Here is a 26,807-nt window from a genome sequence, read left to right as displayed (position 1 = left end):
CATAGGCAGAACAGACACAGACAGAGCATTATATACAAATAAGTGGCAGTAACAGATACAGTAAGGGTAGACCGTGTTAAGAGTTATAAGTATTCCTGAGGTACTAATATAGATTATTGGGGTAGAGCAATGTCTAAAATGTCATTGTAGAGTGTCGCAGAGCTACATAAAAAGGAAATTAAAGTGGCAGTGCAGATGCAATAAATAAACATAAGAGCAGCACACATTCCAATTTTGTATTTCCGAGTATAGCAATGTCCAAAATTGTAGGGTGTCACAGAGCTACATGAAGGAATATTAAAAAGTGGCAGTGCAAGTACAATAAAAGTAAACTTAAGCGCAACATGTATTCCGGTTTTAGATCAAGGATAGCTGTTTGTTAAGCAGTCTGATGGCTTGAAGATAGTAGCTGTTCTCCGGTTTTAGATGGAGGATAATTGGTTGTTAAGCAGTCTGATGGCTTGAAGATAGAAGCTGTTCTTACATTTACATTTACATTTAATCATTTAGCAGATGCTTTTATCCAAAGCGACTTACAAATCAGAACAGCAGAAACAATCAGATCAACAAGAGAACAAAAACAGTATACAAGTGCTATGACAAGTCTCAGTTAGTCTAGTACAGAACACGTAGCCAGTTTTTTTTTTATTAATTATGAATATGATAGACAAGAAAAAGAAAAGGTAAGAACTAGTATTAGTTGGTTAAGCGCAGACGAAAAAGATGAGTCTTTAGATGTTTTTTGAAAATGAGTAAAGACTCAGCTGTTCGAATTGAGATCGGGAGGTCATTCCACCAGCTGGGCGCAGTCCAGGAAAAAGTCTGTGAGAGTGATTTTGAATCTCTTTGGGATGGCACCACAAGGCGTCGTTCACTTGCTGAGCGCAAACTTCTGGAGGGCGCATAAGATTGAACTAATGAGCTTAGGTATGTTGGCGCTGTGCCATTGGTCGTCTTGTAGGCAAGCATCAGTACCTTGAATTTGATGCGAGCGGCTACTGGTAGCCAGTGTAACCTGATGAGGAGAAAAGTAACATGAGCTGTTTTTGGCTCATTGAAGACAACCCTCGCTGCTGCATTCTGGATCAGTTGTAGAGGCTTGATAGTACATGCAGGAAGGCCCGCCAGGAGAGCATTACAATAGTCCAGTCTGGAGAGAACAAGAGCTTGGACAAGAAGTTGGGTGGCTTGCTCTGACAGGAAGGGTCTAATCTTTCCTAATTTTGTATAAGGCAAATCTGCAGGACCGGGTCGTTGTAGCAATATGGTCTGTGAAGCTTAACTGATGATCCATCACAACTCCTAGGTTTCTGGCTGTCCTGGAAGGAGTTATGGTTGATGAACCCAGCTGTACAGAGAAGTTGTGATGAAACGATGGGTAAGCTGGAACCACCAGCAGTTCAGTCTTAGTAAGGTTGAGCTGAAGGTGATGGTCATTCATCCAGCTAGAAATGTCACTCAGACAGGCTGAAATGCGAGCAACTACCGTCGGGTCATCTGGTTGGAATGAGAAGTAGAGTTGTGTCATCAGCGTAGCAGTGATAGGAAAAGCCATGCTTCTGAATGACAGATCCTAATGACGTTATGTAGATGGAGAAGAGAAGTGGTCCAAGTACTGAGCCTTGAGGAACCCCAGTAGCAAGTTGTTGTGACTTAGAAACTTCACCCCTCCAAGACACCATGAAGGATCTATCAGAAAGGTAGGAGTTAAGCCACTGGAGTGCGGTTCCAGAGGTGCCCATCTTTCTGAGGGTGGACAGGAGAATCTGGTGATTAACGGTGTCAAAAGCAGCAGACAGGTCCAGCAAAATGAGTACTGAGGATTTTGAAGCTGCTCTTGCCAGTCGCAGGGCTTCAGTAAACCGAGAGCAGGGCAGTCTCAGTTGAGTGGCCGCTTTTGAAGCCAGATTGGTTTGCTGTCCAGGAGGTAGTTCTGTACAAGAAACATGGAGAGCTGGTTGAACACAGCTCGTTCAAGTGTCTTTGAAATTAATGGAAGAAGGGATACCGGTCTGTAGTTTTCTAGAAGTGCTGGATTTAGAGATGGTTTCTTCAGCAGTGGGCTTACCCGAACCTGCTTAAATGCTGAGGGAAATGTTCCAGAGTGAAGAGAGGAGTTGATAATGTGAGTAAGTGAAGGTATGGAAATCGGGAAGAAATTGCTTGAAGGAGGTGAGTGGGGATCGGATCAAGTGGGCAAGTAGTAGGATGACTGGACAGGATAAGTTTGGAAACGTCCGTCTCTGAGAGTGGAGAGAAGGAGGAGAGAGAGTGTGCATTAGTCGGTGTGGAGAATTGGTCACTGGTGGTTCTTGTCTTATTTGTGAAGAAAACTGCAAAGTCGTCAGCTGTAAGAGTCGATTGAGGAGGAGGTAGAGGCGGATTAAGAAGAGAAGAGAAGGTTTTGAAGAGTGTCCGAGCGTCCGAGCGTCAGAAGGAAGAGAGGAGAGACTGATATACACTGAGTTCGGTAGAGTTTCTTGATTTATGCCATTTCCTCTCTGCAGCCCTGAGTTTAGAGCGATGTTCACGGAGATCATCGGACAGCCAGGGGGCAGATGGGGTGGTGCGTGCTGGTCTAGACGACAGTGGGCAAAAGTTGTCCAAGCAAGAGGTTAGAGTGGAGCAAAAAGTGTCCGTAGCACTGTTCGTGTCCAGAGCTGAAAACTGCAAGAGTGAAGGAAGTGAGGATGAAACCACAGAGGATAGGTGAGATGGAGAGAGTGAGCGTAGGTTCCGTCGAAAGGTGACCTGCGTTGGAACGTGTGCCGCTTCAGGAGTAAGTGCTAGGTTAGCAGTAATGAGGAAGTGGTCTGAGGTGTGCAGTGGAGCAACTAAAGAGTTGTCCACTGAGCAACAGCGCGTGTAGATGAGGTCCAGTTGGTTGCCCGATTTGTGAGTCGCTGTAGTAGACACTCGCTTGAGATCAAATGAGACGAGCAGAGTGTTGAAGTCAGCAGCCTGAGGTTTATCTAGGTGGATGTTGAAGTCACCAAGCAGTACCAGAGGGGAGTACCATCTTCAGGATAGTTTGATAGCAGCACGTCCAACCTCCTCCAAGAAGTTTCCCAATTGACCTGGGGGACGATAAATGACCACAAAGTGGACTTTAACAGGGTGGGTTACAGTAACAGCATGTGATTCAAATGAACCGTTACCTGTAAGTGGTGGTTGAAGATCAAACTTCCAATCTTTTGATATAAGGAGACCAGTACCTCCACCCCTCCCAGTTGTACAAGGGGTGTGGGAACTAGTGAAATTAGTGGAGAGGGCTGCGGGAGTGGCAGTGTCTTCAGGTTTGATCCAAGTCTCAGTCAGTGCCATGAGGTTGAGGCCGGAATGAGTAGCAATAGAAGAAATGAAGTCTGCTTTGTTAACAGCAGACTGGCAGTTCCCAGAGACCAACTGGAATAGAGAGCGTAGTAGTAGAGGTCAGAGGGACAGGCCGTAGATTTGTCGGGCAGGCCTTCCTTCGGCGTACATAGTGTGCTCTCCGAGTTTTAGTAGTGATAGTAGAGATCTGAAAGCACATAGTGACTACAAGTGATCAAAATAAGTATTTAAGGCCAAGCTGAACAAATATTGAAGGGGAGAAAAGGAATACTCATGTGCCCTGTCGGTGTTCTTGCTCGGTGGAGTAGCGCAGGTATAGTCGATGGTCTTTACACTCGTTGGTCTTCACACGAGGAGCCTTCACACGAGGAGGCTTCACACGAGGGCTGCCGCGACCGCTGCCGCGGTGACACTTACCACTTATATATTTGCCTGATTACCTGTGATTGAAGTCAGCTGGTCAGGCCTCCCTATTTAGCAGACCGAAACTGGCCAGTCCCGCGATAGGCAAACGCAAAACCAAACGCCACTTCACACGTATTCACCAGGATAAGACACACAGTAAATAAAGCAAAGTTTTCCTAGCAACAACGATCACGCAGTAGTCTAATGAGAAAACGAGGCGAAACACTTACAAACTGCTGTCCTTATCTGTCGCTCGACTGTTTCTTCTGACAAGCACTTACAAAACAGCTTGTTAAATAGTGCTTTACTGGCTATGGTCACGCCTCCCGATTTAGTAGACCGAAACTGGCCAGTCCCGCGATAGGCAAATGCAAAACCAAACGCCACTTCACACGTATTCACCAGGGTAAGACACACAGTAAATAAAGCAAAGTTTTCCTAGCAACGACGATCACGCAGTAGTCTAATGAGAAAACGAGGCAAAACACTTACAAACTGCTGTCCTTATCTTCAGTCTGGTTGTCCATGATCGGATGGATCATAAGCGTCTGCCAGATGGCAGTGTGGCAAACAGGTGATGAGCAGGGTGAGTGCGGTCTTTGATGATGCTGCGAGCCTTCCTCAAGCAGCGAGTCTGATAGATGTCCTGTAAGGCTGGGAGTTTATGTCCAATGATGAGCTCTGCTATTCTCACCACTCGCTGAAGAGCTTTGCGGTCAGAAGAAGAGCAGTTGCCGTACCATACAGTGATGCAGCCAGTCAGAATGCTCTCTACAGTGCAGCAGTAGAAATTTGACATGATGTTAGAGATGCAAAACCTCTTCAGCCTCCACAGGAAGTAGAGACGCTGACGGGCTGTTCTCACTATGGTCTCTGAGTGTAGGCTCCAAGAAAGATCCTCAGAGATGTGAATGCCAAGGAACTTGTAGCTCTTAACTGTCTCTACTATCTCTCCATTGATCTCTCTGTGATTTCCTGTATTCCACGATCATCTCCTTGGTCTTGCTGACGTTTAGAGAGAGATTGTTATCAGCACACCATGCTGTGAGTGCATTAACCTCATCTCTGTAGGATGTCTCATCACCATTAGTGATGAGTCCTAGGATAGTTGTATCGTCAGCAAATTTGAGGATGGTGTTGGAGCTATGCTTAGCAGAGCAGTCGTATGTGAACGGGGAGTACAAGAGAGGACTGAGTACACATCCCTGTGGGGCACCAGTGCTGAGTGTGAGTAAGGAGGATCTGTGATTGCCAATTCTAACCACCTGGGGTCTGCAGGTCAGTAAGTCCAGGACCCAATTACATAAGTGACTGTTAAGACCCAGATCTTTCAGTTTGGCTATAAGTTTGGTTGGGATGATGATGTTAAATGCAGAGCTGTAATCAACGAACAGCATCCGCACATAGGTGTCTCTTCCCTCCAAGTGTTCCAGGGCAGAGTGTATGGCCATTGCAATGGGGTCATAAGTGGATCTATTTGAGCGGTAAGCAAATTGGAATGGGTCGAAGGTGTCAGGTAGAGAGGAGCAGATGTGGGATTTGACTAGACGTTCAAAGCACTTCATGATGACTGATGTCAGTGCTACAGGGGCGGTACTCATTCAGGCAGGAGACAGTTGTTTTTTTGGGAACAGGGATGATGGTGGTTTGCTTGAAGCATGTGGGGATCACTGTTAGTCTCAAGGAGAGGTTGAAGATGTTGGTGAAGACATCTGCTAACTGGACAGTGCAGGCCCTTAGGACATGTCCGCGTATGCCATCTGGGCCTGGAGCTTTCCGGCCGTTGACTCTCTTGAAAGCCTTACTCACTTCGAGTGTGGTTAGAACCAAAGGGCAGGTGTCAAGGTCAGTAGGTGTTTTCACAGCAGGGAATGTGTTGCCTGTCTCAAAGCGAGCATAGAATGTATTGAGCTCATCCGGTAAGGAGTTTGTAACTATCCCAACACTGCTTTTCCTTCCTTTGTAGTCAGTGATATAGCGCAAACTGTTCCACATGCATTGGGGGTCAGAGCCATGATATTCTGACTCCACTCTGTCCCTAAAGTCTCTTTTGGCTGATTTGATGGTTCTTTGAAGGCCATACCTGGACTTCTTGTAAGCAGTTAGATCCCCAGAGTTGAAGGCAGCAGTTCATGCTTTTAATCTGGCATGCACCTCACCATTGACCCATGGTTTCTGGTTTGGAAATTACTTAACATTAATGGATGGGACAACATCCTCTGTGCATTTGTTAATGAAGCATATCACAGAATTTTTGTATTTATGTATGTTGTCTCCTGCTGCATCTTGAAACATCTGCCAGTCTGTGGATTCAAAGCAGTCCTGCAGTGTGGAGATGACATCTTCACTCCATTTGTGAACTGTATTAGAAACCGTTTTTTCCTGTTTGAGGCACTGTCTGTAGGCTGGTAACAGCAGTATGCTAATGTGGTCACCTTTGCCAAATGCTGGTCAGGGGAGGGGTTTGTAACTGTCCTTTAGTGTTGAATAGCAGTGATCTAATGTCTGATCACCTTATGTGGGGAAATTTATGAGCTGGTAGAATTTGGGAAGAACTTTCCTCATATTCACCCTGTTACAATCAACAACAACAAAGAAAGCAGCTTCAGGATGAACAATTTCTAATCCATTTACGGTGCTGTACAGTTCATCCAATGCTTTTGTTTTGTCCACATGAGGCGGGATGTAAACAACTGTGAGAATGATTGAATTAAAGTCCCACAGGAGGTAGAAGGGACGCACTTTAATGGAGAGCAGTTCGATCTCAGGGGAGCAGTGTGTAGATAAAACTGTAAAATCCATGCCCCAGCGAGTGTTAATCATAAAGCACATGCCTCCACCTCTGCTCTTACTGGAGTTTAGCGATCTGTCATGATGAAAAACAGAGAATCCAGGTGGTGTAATGGCCGTATCGAGTACTTCTGAGTGTAACCACGACTCACAGAAAGCCAGAATGCAGCAGTTACGAATGTCCCGCTGATATGTGATTCTCGCAATAAGTTTGTCAAATTTGTTATCCAGAGACTGTATGTTGGCTAACAAGATGATAGGGAGAGGAGGATTAAAACTTCTTTTCCGCGATCCGCATAGAATTCCAGCACGTTCGCTATTTATTCAACCGATTCGTTCAAAAAGCTGATTCATTCAACAAGTTAACCTCTTTCATTACTCAGAGATGCAAAACTGCTGTGAGCTTTGTTTGGAACTATTTTCATTGGCAAAATTGAGCAAAAACAAGCAATATTATGTCTAAAATGGAAGTCATTTATTGCTTTACTGAACTTGTATAAAAAGATTATTAAATTACATAAATATAAAAAGCATACAGAAGCATTTTTGCCATCTATAATTTAGAATGCCTGGAATGTCTAGTTTTAATAGACTAATAAATCTTGGCATGCACTCTGTGTGTGATTTGGTGATATAGCCTACTTGATAATGTCCGATCGCACATCATTACAACAACACTTAGCATATTATTGCAGACGATGCTGTATCGCACAATCCAAACCCCACTTGAGTGGAAAATGAATCATCCGCAGTTGTGCTCGCACTTGTTTGCACATGAGCTTGAGCATAAATTGCAGACGCCAAACCATGTTTGGACTTGTATTTCATACTAACACTAAAGTGCCGCTGTCATGACTCGGGTAAACAATGTTTGGTTTATTTGTTTCGATCACATGGATCACCCGCACTTCAACCTCCACCACCACAAGCAACATCATCATCGCCTTCTCCAGGGTTTTTTCCCTTTTTTAGATCTAAAATCATTAAACGTAAACATTTTTGGACTATTTCCTGTAAAAACTTCTGCCCTTGCCTGTGTTGCCGGTGACATGCAAGTGCCTCACTTTGCTATTCTCCGCGAGCTCTCTGCCTGTGTTCACTGGCTCTCCCCGGGCGCCGCAGCATAAATGGCTGCCCACTGCTCCAGGTGTGTGTTCAAGGTGTGTGTGTGTGTGTGTGTGTGCTCACTGCTGTGTGTGTGCACTTTGGATGTGTTAAATGCAGAGCACGAATTCTGAGTATGGGTCACCATACTTGGCTGTATGTCACTTCACTTCACTCACTCACTTCACTTCACTTCACTTCACTTCACTTCACTCGACACTACTGGTGAGTAAATTTCCTCTTTCTCATTGATTGCGTCTTGTGTGGTCTGCTGGGCTTGGCCAATGTGTTGTGGTCTCACTTACCTATTCCACATGAGCCCTCTGCCCATGCCCATTCCTGGGTCCCTCGTTATGCTTTGTCACTTGGTTATGACAGAGACCGTGTTTTCATAGGGTTTTGTCCATATCCAGACCAGATGGTGGATCAGTACCTAGAGATGACCTCTACAGCCCTGAATGTCTGCCGAGACTACGTCAGTTAGATGTGCCCCAGAGACAGATACCCTGTCCAGTTAAATAACACAAAATAATAGTCTCAAAAGCTTTAGATTTATTCACCATTAATAATAACCATAATAAAAATACATTATATATATATATATATATATATATATATATATATATAGATAGATAGATAGATAGATAGATACAGTAGGTAGACAACCAGAATGGGTAATACTGCCGCAGTGCCGCGTCGTTAACTGCAAGTCAGTCGGATGTTAAAATCATTCGCAAAACTCCCGTCAGGTGGCGCAAAGGGACGGATTGCGAAATAAATGTAATTGTAAAATAAGATAGAAGGAGGAAGTAAAACAATAACATTATGATATTTATTTGTAACATGGTCCAGCATTTAGCAATAATTAGGCTATTATTAACGCTGTTATTATTCTTGATTTTTCAAACTGCTACCCCTTTGCATTTTTGAATTATGCCTTTACTGTGTGACCAAAAATTTAGTTTTTTCTGTTTCAGCTGTTTGATCGTGCTGGTGCCTCATGGGCACATATTCACTGGAAACAGCGCAGATGTTCACCTTGTCATCCGGCACCAGCAGCGGGCCACTTTGGCATATTTTTTGCTAATCATGATTTTTTTTCCCTGTCGATACTGAAACACGCGTGAACTACAAAGCCTGTTTTACCTCATGAATAATAGTTAAGCTTCAAATGAGCAACATCACGAATATGGAAATGTTTGGATTTCTCCCGAGTGAGAGAGCCCAACCTTACCTTATGTTTCGCTTTAAATTATTATTTGTTTGTACTGTCCTTACTTTCCTATAGCTAAGCCTATATTATTATATACTGCAATTATATTTATCCATTAGAATTATATATTTTTAATTCTTGTTCTGTTCTGATAAATTTGTTAAATTTAAAGGAATTGTTATAAAGTGAAGGTAACTAAAAATATCCTGTTGGCACATTATAACATTATTAGGCCTGCCGTTATTATTTCTGAATGTAATAAAATGCAAATTATACATGACTTATATATTTTTTTTTCCTCTCACAAACTTAATAAATTTTTTTAGCGTGTTTGATATAAAGGTTGCTGTCCCATTTTATACAGGAGTTGTTCATTTAAAAAAAAAAATCTAATTATATTGTTAGTTCTAATTATATTGTTAACACAAGTTCATTTAGGGTATTTAACATGCACTGTGACATTTTACCCTTTTTAACTTATAAACTCCTTGAGATTTTAAAGTCAGTTTAATAGTATTGAAATTCAAGTTTAAAAAAAAAGTTTTAATTGCTTAAATTATTTATATGAATTAATCATATGTTATCATGTTTATTCTTGTAGAAAATAAGTGTTTATTCTTTAAGAAAATAAGGGAAAAAATAAGGGATGATCCAAATATGTCATATTTGTTTTGCTTCACCTATTTATGTAGGCTACAATTATTCTAAAATAATAATAATAATAATGTCATAACAAAATGATCGGCCTGAGTAAATTTGACCATTATAGAATTGTGACTTTAAAGGTTAGTGATTTAGGAGGTGAAAATACTGTAAAATTACAAATGGCATGGAATTTTAAAGCATAACAACTGAAGGTCTATGAAACATTAGTCAATAAAGCATTTTTTTAATCAATGCAAAGATTTCAACTAAAATAATATTTCAACCATAGGTTTTTTTTTTTGTTTTTTTTTTCTTCCTTTCTATTTAACTCTCTATTTAACAGCATTAACTTACAATGAAATACTTCTTCCTTTCAGGCAGACTGAATATTTTCCTGCCTTGCTAAATGTTGGGTCAGTTAGCGCGAGTCGCTCTCACTGTGAAGTGGGAACAGCTGATGGAGGATTCCGCTTGGTCTTAAAGCCTTCTGCAAACGCTACGTTTACAAATAACAATGATTTTCGTAAAATAATGACTAATTATCAATTGATAATTTGTTATTATTATGGTCTTGTGAAAATAATGAATAAAGAGAGTAGGGCTGCTGTGAGTGCAGGCATGTTTCAACCCAGTAACATGACAACACACCGTTCCTCGCAGCCTAAAAACAGACCGAATTCAGTTCAGCGGGAGGGGGTTGGGGTTTTTGGGGGGTAGTTCAGTATAGCTTGTGGGGGTTTATATAAATGTGTGAATCTCTTGGTCTTTCATATGGACAGTGTCTTATGAGGGTTTCAAACATGCTGAGCAGGTTTAGATAGGATTTTGTTAAGATAGGATGTGTTAATTTTATTTTGTTTCGTCTAAACAATATTTTTTAGACTATGAAATATAAATTCTCACAGAATGTAGCCTATTCATTACCAATATATTGAACCATCTCTTTATGTTTTTCTAAATCCCAAAACAGAGTCCAGACATCAGTAAAGTATCCGTCTATGAACATGTTTTACATTTATGCATTTATCCAAAGCGACTTACAGTGCATTCAGGCTAACATTTTTTTTATTTTTTATTACCTAACATGTGTTCCCCTGGGAATCGAACCCACAACCTTTGCACAGCTAACGCAATGCTCTACCACTGAGCCACAGGAACACTTTTCTTACAGGCTATTTTAGATTTGGAAAATACACATGCGTTACAGATGTGACAAAAAGAGTTTTTGTAGACATTTTTTTTTTTTTTTTGTTATTTGTTTTTGTTGTAGCCTATTTACAATGCACAAACCAGAAGCAACAATATCTGCAGAGAAGGCTTGGTGTTATGGTTGGTAAACCGTGGTCTCAGGTTTGCACTATGTGGGTGGACTTTGTGTATGTCGCTCGTCAGCACTGATTGTTTCATGTGGGCGTCTCCGTTGATTGTTCATCTGCACCAGCTGTTACTCATTACCAGATCCCTACTTATTGCCCTGTCTTTCGTCTTGTGTTTGTCAGAGCATTGTATGAAGTCTCCCATTCGTTTGCCTGGTTTCTCGTTCCTGTTTCTCTGTGTTACAGGTCCTTCTCAAAAAATTAGCATATTGTGATAAAAGTTCATTATTTTCCATAATGTAATGATAAAAATTAAACTTTCATATATTTTAGATTCATTCCACACACCAACTGAAATATTTCAGGTCTTTTATTGTTTTAATACTGATGATTTTGGCATACAGCTCATGAAAACCCAAAATTCCTATCTCAAAAAATTAGCATATCATGAAAAGGTTCTCTAAACGAGCTATTAACCTAATCATCTGAATCAACTAATTAACTCTAAACACCTGCAAAAGATTCCTGAGGCTTTTAAAAACTCCCAGCCTGGTTCATTACTCAAAACCGCAATCATGGGTAAGACTGCCGACCTGACTGCTGTCCAGAAGGCCATCATTGACACCCTCAAGGCGAGAGAGGGTAAGACACAGAAAGAAATTTCTGAACGAATAGGCTGTTCCCAGAGTGCTGTATCAAGGCACCTCAGTGGGAAGTCTGTGGGAAGGAAAAAAGTGTGGCAAAAAACGCTGCACAACGAGAAGAGGTGACCGGACCCTGAGGAAGATTGTGGAGAAGGACCGATTCCAGACCTTGGGGGACCTGCGGAAGCAGTGGACTGAGTCTGGAGTAGAAACATCCAGAGCCACCGTGCACAGGCGTGTGCTTTTGAACCAGAAACAGCGGCAGAAGCGCCTGACCTGGGCTACAGAGAAGCAGCACTGGACTGTTGCTCAGTGGTCCAAAGTACTTTTTTTTCGGATGAAAGCAAATTTTGCATGTCATTCGGAAATCAAGGTGCCAGAGTCTGGAGGAAGACTGGGGAGAAGGAAATGCCAAAATGCCTGAAGTCCAGTGTCAAGTACCCACAGTCAGTGATGGTCTGGGGTGCCATGTCAGCTGCTGGTGTTGGTCCACTGTGTTTTATCAAGGGCAGGGTCAATGCAGCTAGCTATCAGGAGATTTTGGAGCACTTCATGCTTCCATCTGCTGAAAAGCTTTATGGAGATGAAGATTTCGTTTTTTCAGCATGACCTGGCACCTGCTCACAGTGCCAAAACCACTGGTAAATGGTTTACTTGACCATGGTATTACTGTGCTCAATTGGCCTGCCAACTCTCCTGACCTGAACCCCATAGAGAATCTGTGGGATATTGTGAAGAGAAAGTTGAGAGACGCAAGACCCAACACTCTGGATGAGCTTAAGGGCCGCTATCGAAGCATCCTGGGCCTCCATAACACCTCAGCAGTGCCACAGGCTGATTGCCTCCATGCCACGCCGCATTGAAGCAGTCATTTCTGCAAAAGGATTCCCGACCAAGTATTGAGTGCATAACTGAACATAATTATTTGAAGGTTGACTTTTTTTGTATTTAAAAACATTTTTCTTTTATTGGTCAGATGAAATATGCTAATTTTTTGAGATAGGAATTTTGGGTTTTCATGAGCTGTATGCCAAAATCATCAGTATTAAAACAATAAAAGACCTGAAATATTTCAGTTGGTGGGCAATGAATCTAAAATATATGAAAGTTTAATTTTTATCATTACATTATGGAAAATAATGAACTTTTATCACAATATGCTAATTTTTTGAGAAGGACCTATATATGCTTCGCTGTTGTCTGACCCTGGAACCCCGTCCACTCTTCACCACCGGCTGCACCAACTCACCACCACGGACTGCTCATCTCAGGCCTGTGTCACGCTCTCCTGCTGCCTCATCTCACCGCCACTTCCTGGATCACCGTCTGTCATCGCTGCGACCATCCGTTGTTCCACCTGGACTCATTTGTATCTCTGACTTCAATAAACATTTGTATTTCACTCTTGCACTTGCTTCCTCACCCTTTGTTACCGTTACACTTGGCCATTCTCAAAACATAAAATATCAATTTTATTTCAATTTTCGTTTTAGTGTTTCAGAGGAAAAATCATTGTTAAAGGGATAGTTCACCCAAAAATCAAAATTATGTCATTAATGACTCACCCTCATGTCGTTCCAAACCCGTGAGACCTCCGTTCATCTTCGGAACACAGTTTAAGATATTTTAGATTTAGTCCGAGAGCTTTCTGTCCCTCCATTGAGGATGCATGTACGGTATACTGTCCCGTCCAGAAAGGTAATAAAAAACATCTTCAAAGTAGTCCATGTGACATCAGAGGGTCCGTTAGATTTTTTTGAAGCATCGAAAATACATTTTGGTCCAAAAATATCAAAAACTACGACTTTATTCAGCATTGACTTCTCTCCCGGGTCTGTTATGAGCGCGTTCACAGCACATCCGGTTCGCGAACGAATCACTCGATGTAACCGGATCGTCTTGAACCAGTTCACCAAATCGAACTGAATCGTTTGAAACGGTTCGCGTCAACAATAAGCATTAATCCACAAATGAATTAAGCTGTTAACTTTTTTAACATGGCTGACACTCCCTCTGAGTTCAAATAAACCAATATCCCGGAGTAATTCATGATTCAATGACATAATTTTGATTTTTGGGTGAACTATCCCTTTAAGGCATCTCTCCATTACAGACCGTTCTGAAAATTTATGCAAACGCGTATAAAATGCTTTAAAAACTTTAACAGATGTCTACAGGGTATTTAATAGGTCAACCCCACGTAAGATTTTTCTCGTTACTAGTCCTTCATTTGTCATTATTCAACTAATCGCAGGTTTATATTAAATTGACATCTATAATCCAGCCTTAATAGGTTATATTCCGCGCTCAAGAACATGCATTAAGTTGGCCACAAAGCACAGGCAGAAGTAGCCTAATAATTGTGAAAAAGGAGACATTTTAATTATTTATTAATAAACAAATGTTTTCTTGCCGGCTGCAAGATGAAATTCTCAGTGCTGGCTCTCTCCACATGGACGCGCCTTTAAATAGAAATGAAGCCTTCACAGATTACATAATGCTTTCGTTCTGAATTGATTCGTTTAAAATAAGACATTTCAAGCTTTCTTTAGATATATTTTTCATGTATGTGAGACACCACAATTTTAAGTTAATTCATTATCAGGAAAAAATGTAAGTGATCGAGAGAGCGGCTCCCTGTCATGCATGAGCATTAATAATTTTCGCACAAACACTTGAATATGAATATTAATTCACATTTTGCATATGCATTACAACATAAATTATTTTTTACATGCAATTATCCAAAATAAAACCAAACAAGATTTGTAATGAAGATAAAACAAATAAGAATAAATGCTGCACGTCGCACTCAGCATCACACATTTTTTTTTACTTAAATTATATGAAAGCAAGTAAAGAAGGCTCTCTGTAAAATCACTGAAGTTGTCAATTAATGAAGCTCTTTTTTTTACATCGTGTGCATTTTGCTGATTATAATGAGAGAACTTGAGTTTAAACGTGAGGACGTTTTATTAATCAGTCCATTCTTTAGATTTAGCTAAATCGTGCAGGTTTAATTTATTCGTTTCTCGTTTTAATTAGGCCTAAATAATGGGAACGAAATTATACAGTGCCTCACGTTTTACTAAAATAAAGGAAATAATTCATAAAACATGCAACAATTTCTTAATCAGTGTACAGACAAATACATTTTTCCCAAGAAGTTATCTGTCAAAATAAAGGACAGGTAACAAATAACAAAAATGCATGTTGTTTTATTAAAGGAATTTTAAAATATAAATTAAAATGTAGGCCTAATATGTGAGAATATTGACATTTTGCATATTAATCCATGTAACCTAGCTCACTAAAATAGGCTACCACTTTTAATGCTCCGATGCAAAGTAAACCACAATTTCTTTAGAATAATATAACACATAATTCATATTATATAAATAATACTGCACACCAATTAAATGTGTGGTTTTATATCATGTAGCTTATAGAAAATATAAGCACAGGCTCAGGCACAGGCTTGACATTTATCCTGCTTGAATTCGTTCTAAGAAATGCACATAACTTCATAAGTACCAAACTTTCATCTGTGCATATTAAATATTTTAACTACAGTGTTTTTCTTTCATGTTCCCCGACTGCAGCCGTCAAATGTAACACATCAAATCTGACGTCTATTTGTGAAAATGTGCTTTGATGCGCTTGTTTGATAACTTGTGGTTAAAGCGCCACTTAATGGTCAAAAGCTGACTTTGCACTTTGCAGACGCGGCCGCGGCAGTACGTGCGGCGGTAGAACCATCATTTTGGTTGGCCACCTACTGTAGTGTCACAAATCCTACCCATGCACTTCCGTTCGCTCACCACCAGAGATCACCCCCCCTCATTACCATGGACTCATTACCACACTAACTGTTGCACTTCACTCCCGATTACATTTCCCATCATCCATTGCACTGATTACACCAACAGCTGTAACCAATCAAACACACTCTACATAAGCCATGGACTTCCTCTTTCTCACTGCCGAGTATTGTTTAAGGCTTATCACAGTGTTAGCTGATAGCTAATTTATGGAGCCATGCCCAGTTTCCAATGTCGAGACTAGGCTAGCCTAGTTCTTAGTTTGTTTTCCCGTGTCTTGATCCTTGCCTGTTTTCTCTTCTCGTCTGATCTCCGCCTGACTTGAAGTTTATAGCATGTTTTGGAATTACCCTTTGCCTTGCTGTTTCGGACTGTGTTTGCACCTCATCTGGACTCTAACTTGTCTTGTGGATCTCCCGTTTGCCTCACCCTCAGGATTACATTCTCCTTCAACTGACTCACGCCTTACTCATGACTTCCTAGGGTTTCAGGGCTTCTTAGGTTGATAGGTCTACATGTTATACACTATTGTAATGACATATGATATGGCTTTTAAAGACTACTTAATTTCTAAATCTCAAAGGTGGAAGTCAGGACTAATAGACTTGGCCTGGAAAAAGGACATGGTATGATAGGTTGGCATTATACAGTGCAATGGATATCTGCCCTACTAGATGTACAGTAGGTAGACAACCAAAATGAGTAATACCGCCGTGCGTACCACCGCCGCAGGGCCGCGGCGTTAACTGCAAATCAGTCGCGTGTTAAAATCATTTGCTATACTACCGCCAGGTGGCGCAAAGAGACGGATTGCGAACTGAATGTAATTGTAAAATGACGTTAAACAATAACATTATAATATACATTATAACATCCTTAAAAGCCATTAAAAAAATAGGATAGTCTTAGGCTACAGTCTACTCATCAAAAATTTAAAGAAAGACCTTTACACAAGGGCTCTTATATATATTTATGTATGTATATATATATATATATATATATATATATATATATATATATATATATATATATATATGTATATATATATATATATATACGGATTAAAAGCTTAATGTTTTTATTTCGGTACATTCTTGGTTAAAAAAAAATTATAATAATCTTCCGGTTCCATTTGCAGAGTGAAATGAGAACGGTCCAGCATTTACAAATAATTCTTATTCACTCTGTTATTATTCTTGACTTTTCAAATTGTTAACACTTTGCATTTTTGAATTATGCCTTTACTGTGTGACCAATAATTGTGAATTGTGACTTTGATCGCGCTTGTGCCTCACACGCACATATTCATTGGAAACAGCAGTCGTTCACCGAGCCATGCGGCGCGAGCGGTCCACTTTGGCATATTTTTTGCTCATTATGATTTTTTTTTCCGTCGATACTGAAACACGTGTGAAATCCAAAGCCTGTTTTACCTAATGAATAAGAGTTTAGCTTCAAATGGGCAACGTGTTTGGATTTGTCCGGAATGAGAGAGATAAGCCCAACATAATGTATCGCTTTAAATTATTTTTAATTATTTTTTTTTTGTTTGTTTATAAGCCTATATTATTATATACTGCAATTATATTTATCCATTAGAATTATATATTTGTAATTCTTGTTCTGTTCTGATAAATTTGTTTGAATTTAAAGGATTTGTTGTAAAGTGAAGGGAACTAAAAATGTCCTCTTGGTACATTAGCCTATAGCATTATTAGGCCTGCCGTTATTATTTCTGAATGTAATAAAATGCAACTCTCACAAACTTAATTTATTTTTTAGCTTGTTTTCGTGTATGTTTTTATCCAGCTTTATTTTTCCAGTGCATCTAAAAATGACTTTGTGCATCACATTCACTCCGCGCGCTCAATCCGCCTCTCGCGTTGCTCAGCTGTGGATGATTTCAAAATGTTTAATATAAAGGTTGCTGTCACATTTTATAGAGGAATTGTTCATTTAAAAAAAAAAAAAAAAATCAAAATATATTGTTAGTTTCACGCTAACATGCAATCAAGGTCTTCAGATACAATATAAGACACAAGTTGATTTAGGCTATTTAACATGCACTGTGACATTTTACTGTTTCAACTTATAAACTCCTTGAGATTTTAAAGTCAGTTTAATAGTATTGAAATTCAAGTTGAATCTAGTATAAAAAAAGGTTTTAATTGCTTAAATTATTTCTATGAATTAATAAGTTAGCATGACTTTTTCATCATAGCATTTTTTACGAGCTGTATTAGTTTTCTGAAACCATGCACCCACTTTTTTCTTTTTTTAAATCTATTAATCGCTGGCATATCTCCTACAACCTACAAATAAGGGCTAATAGAGGTTCTTTCTTTTATTATTTATTTATAATGTTTATTCTTGAAGAAAATAAGTATTTATTCTTTAATAAAATAAGAGACAGAATTAGGGATGATCCAAATATTTGTAATGAACAATAATATAGGCCTATATCTGCCTGCAGTTAAAAAGTTATATTTGTTTTGATTCACCCATTTATGTTACAATTATTCTAAAAATAAAAATAAATAATGTCATAAAAAACGCCATCGCCTGAACAAATTTTACCATTATAGAATTGGGGTAGTAATTTAGGAGGTGAAAATACAGTGAAATTACAAATAGAAATCGATTTTAAAGACAACTGAAGGTCTATGAAACGTTTCTATGATGCATTTTTTTAAACAATGGCATTTAAAGTTTTCAACTAAAATATAATTTCAACCATATAGCCTGTGAATAAATAAAATGCATACTTTTCAATGAAAGAACACTGAGAGTGTAGGTTGCTTCTGGTGTTTGGATTTGTTCTTCAATATAATGAGATCCAAGTTTAAGAATAGCCTACACTAGTTTTTTTTTTATTTTACTCTCTATTTAACAGCATTCGCTCAATGAAATACGTCTTCCTTCAGGTAGACTGAATGTTTTCCCGCCTTGCTAAATGTTGGGCTCATGATCAATGAGTTGTATTCGCTCAAACTGATTTAGTAAAATCAAACCACGGACGGTGAAGCTGGTCAGTGAGCGCGAGACGCGCGCTGTGAAGCGGGAGCAGATGACGGAGGACTCCGCTTGGTCTTAAAGCCTTCCTCAAACGCCTGTATACGTTCACAAATAACAATGATTTTCGCAAAAATAATGATTAATTATCAATTGATAATTTGTTATTATTTTGGTCTTGTGAAAATAATAATATGGGCTGCGAGAAAATAATGAATAAAAAGAGTAAGGCTGCTGTGAGTGCAGGCATGTTTCAACCCAGTAACATGAGAACACACCGCTCCTCACAGCCAACAAACAGACCGAGTTCAGCTCAGCTGGAGGGGGCTGGGGGGTAGTTCTGTATAGCTTGTGGGGGTCGAGATAAAGGTGTGAATTTCTTGCTCTTTCATATGGACAGTCTTATGTGGGTATCAAACTTGCAGAACAGGTTTTAGGACAACTTTAAAGAAAGGTTTGATCCACTTCAAATGTTGACTACTGTATAGCGCAATAAAGTTTATTAGTTATTATAACTTAATTTCAGAGGAAGTGCCTTACCTAAAAAATAAATAAATAAATAAATAAAATAAAAAGATGCAAACTGTTGCATTAGGGCTGGCCGATAGGCCTTATGGCCTAAAAAAAATCCGTTTTACGATTTAAATCTTATTTTTTTTTATAATTTATAAAAAATTTATAAATTAATTTAATATTTTTTTTTTTGCCTCCCTACTTAAAATCAATATTCAAATGACAAAGAAATTGTTCAAGACAAGTTTTAATATAATTCTTTATCATTTGCCAGTCAAATTTATAACTGAGACAAGATGATTAATAAAAAGCAGTAACGTTATTACCTTAATGCTGGAAATACCTTTATTTTATTTATTTATTTATTTTTTAATACTAGCCCATCATGCAATCATACAATTTCCCTCTGCGCTCGAGCATTTAATAATCAATCCGCTCCGCGCTCACTGATACCAGAAACACTGCTCCGCACTCGCTCCGTGGATAAAGTTGAAATGTTATTTTCATAATGTAGCCTATAAAAATAAAATAAATAAATAAAATTACAGGACAGTTTCAAAGGGGATTAGGCTATTGTGTGCAAAGTTTTTTCCTACCAAACTTAAACCAAATTTAAACAGTAAAAGGAACAGACAAACTCCTTGAGAGTTAGTCTGTAACGCTCGACTATTGCCGTCATTATAGTCTTCTGATCGGAGAGATTATGTGTATCAAGCTATAGCTAAATATGTTTATCATGTGAATTCTTGTTATATTACGGGCTGTTGGCATGAATTGTACTCGTGATGGAGCGGTGCTGGAGCGAGTGAAAACCACGACGCTCCGACTTTTAAAAAATCTGCTCCTCTTCAGTCAGAATCACTCCGCTCCGCTCATACTCTGCTCAGCAGCGTGTCCCAAACGCGCGGGGGAGGGTTGAGCCCAATCAGAACTATGAGCCCTGAGTGGAGCGTCGGCCGTTTTATTTTGTTGCGTCCATACAATATTTTTTAGAGTGTGAAATATAAATTTTCACAGAATGTAGCCTATTCATAAACAATAGGCCTATATTAAACCATGTCTTTAAGTTTTTCTAAATCCCAAAAAGAGTCCAGACATCAGTAAAGTATCCGTCTATGAACATGTTTTATAGGTGACAAAAAAAAAACACCAGAGTTTTGGGAGACATTATATTTTGTAGACTTTATGGGATTTAAAATGCAGAAACCAGAAGCACAATATCTGCAGAGAAGGGTTGGCCATTCTCAAAACATAAAATATCAATTTTATTTAAATTTTCGTTTTTGTGTTTCAGAGGGAAAATCATTGTTAAGGCATCTCTCCGTTACAGACCGTTCTGAAAGAAGAATTTATACAAACGTGTATAAAATGCGTATAAAATGCCTCCCACGTAAGATTTTTCTAGTTACTTGTCGGTCATTTGTCATTATTCAACTAATCACAGGTTTATATTAAATTTACATCTATAATCCATAATGAGCCTTAATATATTCCGCGCTCAAGCACACGCATTAAGTTTGCCACAAAGCACAGGCAGAAGCAGCCTAATAATTGTGAAAAAGGAGACATTTTAATTATTTATTAATAAACAAATGTTTTCTTGTCGGCTGCAAGATGAAATTCACAGTGCTGGCTCTCTCCACATGAACGCGCCTTTAAAGAGAAATGAAACCTTCTCAGATTACATAATGCTTTCGTTTTGAATTGATTCGTTTAAAAGACATTTTATGCTTTCTGTAGATATATTTCTCATGTATGTGAGACACCCAGATTTTCAGTTATTTCATTATTAGGGAAAAGTCAAGCGCATTAATAATTTTCGCACAAACACTTGAATATGAATAATAATTCACATTTTGCATATGCATTACAAAGTAATTTTTTTGCAATTATCCAAAACAAAACCAAACAAGATTTGTAATTAAGATAAAATGTAGACAAATAAGAATAAATGCTGCACGTGCACTCAGCATCTTGCGCGCCGAGCAAATCTTGCGCACTGATATTTTACAGAATATTGTACAAACCTGCATTTAAATGCGGCTTTAATTTATTTATTTCATTTATTTATTTATTTTTACTTTACTTAAATTATATGAAAGCAAGTAAAGAAGACTCCATTTAAAATCACTGAAGTTGTCAATTAATGAAGCTCTTTTTTACATCGTGTGTATTTAGTTGATTATAATGACTTGAGTTTAACCATGAGGACGTTTTATTAATCAGTCCATTCTTTAGAGTTTCAGTGATTTAGCTAAATCGTGCAGGTTTAATTTATTCATTTCTTGTTTTAATCAGGCCTAAATAATGGAAGCGAAATTATACAGTCCCTCACGTTTTACTAAAATAAAGAAAATAATTTTTTAAAACAGGCAAGCCTAGCTCACAATAGGCTACCACTCTTAATGCTCCGATGCAAAGTAAACCACAATTTCTTTTGAATAATATAACACACAATTCATATTATATAAATAATACTGCACACTATTTTAATGTGTCAAATCTAAAATATGGTGTAGAGAAAATATAAGCACAGGCTCATAGGCTTGACATTTATCCTGCTTGAATTCTTTCTAAGAAACGCACATATCTTCATAAGGACTAAACTTTCATCTGTGAATATTAAATATTTTAACTAGCCTAAAGTGTTTTCCTTTAATTTTCCCCGACTGCAGTCAAATATAACAAAACAGTGAGGCAAAGCTGACGTCTATTCGCAAAAATGTGCTTTGATGCGCTTGTTTGAAAACTTGTGATTAAAGCGCCACTCAGCGGTCAAAAGCTGCAAATGCACTTTGCTGATGCCGCGGCGGCGGTACGAGCGGCGGTAGAACCAACGTTTTGGATGGCCACCTACTGTAAAGTAGGCTATAACAATGGGCCTCCTGGGTAGTTGTCAGTATTATTTGTAGGGCCCTGTGTTTGTGAATTGCTCTTGTGTACTCCCTCATTTTTAAATTGTTATATCTGAAATGAGGAGGCAAAGTCCTTTTTTTTTTTTTTTAAATCAAATGAAAATTCCTGTCTCAGTCACGTTCTTGGTTAAATAAACTTTACTTACACTACCAGAAAAAAAAAAAAAAAAAAAAAAAATATATATATATATATATATATATATATATATATATATATATATATATATATATATATATATATATAGTATATATTTTTACATTAACAATGTAATCAATATTCTGTGTATTAAAGCCAAGCATGAATCTTATCAAGTTGGTGTTTTTAAACCATACAAAAAATACACCAAATAAAAAACTAAACTGTACAAACAATACATCTTAATACATTTTATTTGTGAACTTATGTTCAGCTATTCTTTTTAATAGCTAACTTTTAAATAAATTGTTTTAATAATCCAGTTAATCAGTCATCAACGCTTGGTAAATATTGATCACAGACACATACATTTACTGTAAATTTCAACAAGCTGCTCACTCACTAAAAACTCCCACAGATCATGTTTTCAGACCATTACATGTCTTATTTTGATGTAACAAAATAGTTATATCTAAGTATGTGAGTTGTTTTAACTTTTTTTAAATTAGTCTTCCCATTAACGCTATTATATGGTTCATTCAGACTGATTCGTGAATGTGGAATGCCATGAACACAAAAGGCGGGATTTATCACATGAACCAATCACAGCCAAACATAACCAGTCAGGTCCAATCATATTGCGATTGAGGCAGTGCCTCCTCTCACAAGATTTCCCCCATTCATTCTCAATTACCCCCCACTGCACACTTTAGTTGTAGTGATGGGAAGTTTGAATCATTTTAATGACTTGGATCTTTGATCATGTATATTTGCAATGCTAATCAACATAGCCTTTATCACTGAATAGAATACTATAAAATAAGAATCAGTTCACAGAAGGAAAGCATTTCAAACAATCTATCCATGCTACAATGCAAGTTTGGAGTAAAAATATGTAGTTATTCTCATGAATTCGGAGGACAACTGGCCCCCCGACTGAGCCTGGTTTCTCTCAAGGTTCTTTCTCCATTTCTGTCACCGATGGAGTTTTGATTCCTTGCCGCTGTCGCCTTTGGTTTGCTTAGTTGGGGACGCTTGACTGATTGCTCAGACACTATTGGAAGAGAGCTGAACTGGATGATGACATCACTGAATCATCAATGAACTGACTTTAGCTGAAAAACTGACTGCTTGTTATTGTCCTTTTGCATTATTGACAAACTATTTTCCTGTTTGACTCTGTAAATCTGCTTTGACAATCAGTATTGTATGAAACGCTATACAAATAAAGGTGACTTGACTTGCCTTGACTACTTTGACAAAGTGCTAAACTAATAACGGTTAGAATTTTAGTCTCTTCTTTTTAATGTAATTGTTCCTTTTGTATGCAATGGTGTGATTCATTGGTCAAAAAATGAATAAATAAATAAATAAATATATATGAACTCTCATGTTGGATACTTACCTGTCATCTTTCTTCTGTTCCTGCCTTGATTCCATCTCATCTACTCCGCCAACCTGCACCTGCAAAGTCTATAGAACTGATATCATCACAGCTACGTCACCTAAGAATTCTATGAACTTGGCATTCACCTGCTTGCATTGCTATTTCACTTATATTCTGTAAATAAAGACTTGGTATTTGTGTACCCCAGTTGTCATTTTCTGTTTATATGACAACTGATAGCATGATTTATTTATTATTATTATATTATAAAAAAATGTTCCCAGTATTCTCTATAGACATCACAAAATATTGTTATCATGATTTTTTTTAAGCCACGATAATCGTGTAGTAAAAAAATCTGAAATTGTGACAGCCCTAGTATGGGTCTTAGTGTTATACTTCAGGATTTCTTTCTTTCTTACAAATACTGTTTGTTAGGTATATTGTGCAATTTCAAACAAGATATAGAGCAATACTGCTTATGTCAATTTACTCTGATGTTGTGAATGTATTTGAAACAGCTGGTTTCAGCAATATATCTATTTTTTTAATTTTTTTAATTTTGTTGTTCAGTAAACCACAGTTTAATTTAAAATGAGAAAAGGCATTTGTATTTTTTTATTTTTCCCCTGCTGTACCAAAAATGTACCAAACAGTTACTTCAAAACTGAGGTGCTTTCTGAACGACTTTTGTGTGTCATTTTTGTGAACCATTTTACAGTGCAGCTTTAGACCTTTTATACTTTTAGACGTTCTAGAGCTAATCAACTGAATTATTTTTGAAGGCTAGAGTCATTGATGATAAATAAGAAAAGAGAAAAGCTAATAAAGGTGAGTTAATTTTCCCTGTTATTACTGAAGGACTCCTCACTGGTGTGTCCAGGTACTCCATAGACCGGAACACAGACTTGGAACGCTTCTTTAATGTGGATGCTCTGACTGGTGTCATCAGCACAGCCAAAGCCCTCGACAGAGAACTCAATTCAGTCCACAATCTCACCATATTGGCCACTGAGAACCGTGAGTATAATACAAGCAATGCAAAGGCCTTCTGAAATGTGAAAAATAATTTGTATCTGATTATTAAATGCAAAAAGGTAAATAAAAAAAGATAAATTAATTACATAAAAATTTGTTTTGAAGGGGTGATACTCTTTCATTCTTTTCTGTCATGTACTCCACATGAGAGAGTGTGTGTGTGTGTATATATATACCCTAACCCTAACCCGATTCCAAAAAAGTTGGGACACTGTACAAATTGTGAGTAAAAAAGGAATGGAATAATTTACAAATCTCATAAACTTATATTTTATTCACAATAGAATATAGATAACATATCAAATGTTGAAAGTGAGACATTTTGAAATGTCATGTCAAATATTGGCTCATTTTGGATTTCATGAGAGCTACACATTCCACAAAAGTTGGGACAGGTTGCAATAAGAGGCCGGAAAAGTTAAATGTACATATAAGGAACAGCTGGAGGACCAATCTGCAACTTATTAGGTCAATTGGCAACATGATTGGGTATAAAAAGAGCCTCTCAGAGTGGCAGTGTCTCTCAGAAGTCAAGATGGGCAGAGGATCACCAATTCCCCCAATGCTGTGGGGAAAAATAGTGGAGCAATATCAGAAAGGAGTTTCTCAGAGAATAATTGCAAAGAGTTTGAAGTTATCATCATCTACAGTGCATAGTATCAGCCAAAGATTCAGAGAATCTGGAACAATCTCTTGTCAGGTACTACAATGCAAGAATTAACTGTTGATACAGGATCTTCTGTATCTTTGTTGCTAGAGCGTATTTATAAGCAATACTTTTCTGAGCTGCCCTGGAACATTCTGATGTCTTGTTACATATGCAAAAGATAACCTTCCTGTGCTGGGATGTGTAAAGACTTGTGCACAACATGGAGAATGTTCAGTACCTGCCACATTCTATATTGTGAAAAGTGGAAACCCACTGATGGGCATGGATTTAATATCTTCCTTGAACCTGTGCATACAAGGAAATAAAGTAATCACCTTCAAACAGTCTGTGGAACAGGTGTCTCATTCTGCCACACCAGACTTTGGCTGTGCAAATCATTTTGTACATAGAGTGAATTTGCGCGAAAATGCTGCCTCTGTGCAACAGAAGCTACGCAGACTGCCTTTTTCTGTAAGGGATGCTGTGTCTGCAGAGGTGAACCGTCTGTTAGCAGCAGACATTATTGAAAGAGTAGATGCCTCGCCCTGGGTATCTCCCATCGTAGTGACTCAGAAGAAGTTTGGAGATATCAGCATGTGTGTGGATCTTAGGGAACCCAACAAAGCAATCGTGGTGGACAGTTATCCCATTCCACACACTGAGGAACTGTTTTCACAGTTAAGAGGTGCTGTGATGTTTTCCACAATTGACCTTGCAAATGCGTACCATAAGGTTCCACTACACAAGGAAAGCAGAGACCTGACTGCATTTATAACATAGGACGGCCTGTTCTGTTTTAAGAGAGTCTGCTATGGATTAGTGTCAGCCCCAGCAGCATTTCAAAAACTTATGTCAACCATCCTCAGACATGTTCCCGGTGTCCAGTTTTATTTGGATGATATAATTGTATTTGGCAATTCTGCTGCCAGTCATGTTTCCCACCCCAAAACTCTGCTGCACAAACTGCAAGAAGCAGGTTTGCATCTAAATGATGAAAAATGTAAGTTCCACCAGGAGAAACCAGGACATACCATTTCAAAAGAGGGATTGATGCCAGGTAACAGCCACTTGGAGGCAATACAAAATACCCCAGCTCCTTCGGATGCGTCCACACTAAGATCATTTCTAGGTCTTACTGCTTGATATGCTAAATTTATTCTGAGCTACGCAGCAGTTGTTGAGCCTATGAGAGATGTGCTCAGAGGAAATGCAAATTTAACATGGACCACCAAAGCACACATAAGTTTCCAGAAAGTGAAAGAACTGATTGCAGAGAGCCCTGCATTGGCTTTATTCGACTCTGCTTTGCCCACAATTGTTACAACAGATGCTTCGGACTATGGCATAGGTGGTATCCTGACTCAGATCCATCCAGATATGTTTGAAAGAACTGTGGCTTTTGCTTCCAGAACTTTGACAGCTGCAGAGAGGAAATATTCTGTAGTTGAAAAAGAAGCCCTCACTTGTGTCTGGTCCATTGAGCATTGGAGAACGTACCTGTGGGGCAAACAACTCAAATTAAGATCAGACCACCAAGCCCTGACTACCCTGTTGACTACTAAGGGCATGGGACGTGCTGGACTGGGCTCGATGGTCTGCCAGATTGCTCTGCTTCAATTATTCAGTGGAGTACATATGCGGAGCTGACAACCAGGTAGCAGATTGTCTATCAGTCTGCCATTGATGTGAAATTCAAATGAACTCTGACTCTAACTCTGAACCAGAAACTGTAGCTGCCATCACCAATTAACCTGTTAGCCTGCACCCAGACGCCGGCGTCCTCAGATCCCCTTGTTTGCAAGTGTCAATATTTATGAATAGATTAAATGAAACGGGACAAATTTAATCTTGACAAACTATATATCATTATAAAGATCTAAGCCTCA

General features: G+C 38.6%; 1 protein-coding gene across 1 annotated transcript in view; it reads left to right on the top strand.

Annotated features, from left to right (window-relative positions):
• LOC109049490 (cadherin-7-like) overlaps positions 1-26,807 on the top strand; it is a 217,008-nt gene that overhangs the window by 103,745 nt on the left and 86,456 nt on the right. The window contains exon 8 of the mRNA XM_042713995.1: positions 24,118-24,254. Coding sequence (XP_042569929.1) covers positions 24,118-24,254 — 137 coding nt within the window. The remainder of the gene's footprint in view (positions 1-24,117; positions 24,255-26,807) is intronic.

Source organism: Cyprinus carpio, chromosome A24 (genome assembly GCF_018340385.1).
Source record: "Cyprinus carpio isolate SPL01 chromosome A24, ASM1834038v1, whole genome shotgun sequence".
NCBI classification, from domain to species: Eukaryota; Metazoa; Chordata; class Actinopteri; order Cypriniformes; family Cyprinidae; genus Cyprinus; species Cyprinus carpio.
This window is presented reverse-complemented; position numbering and strand designations above follow the sequence as displayed.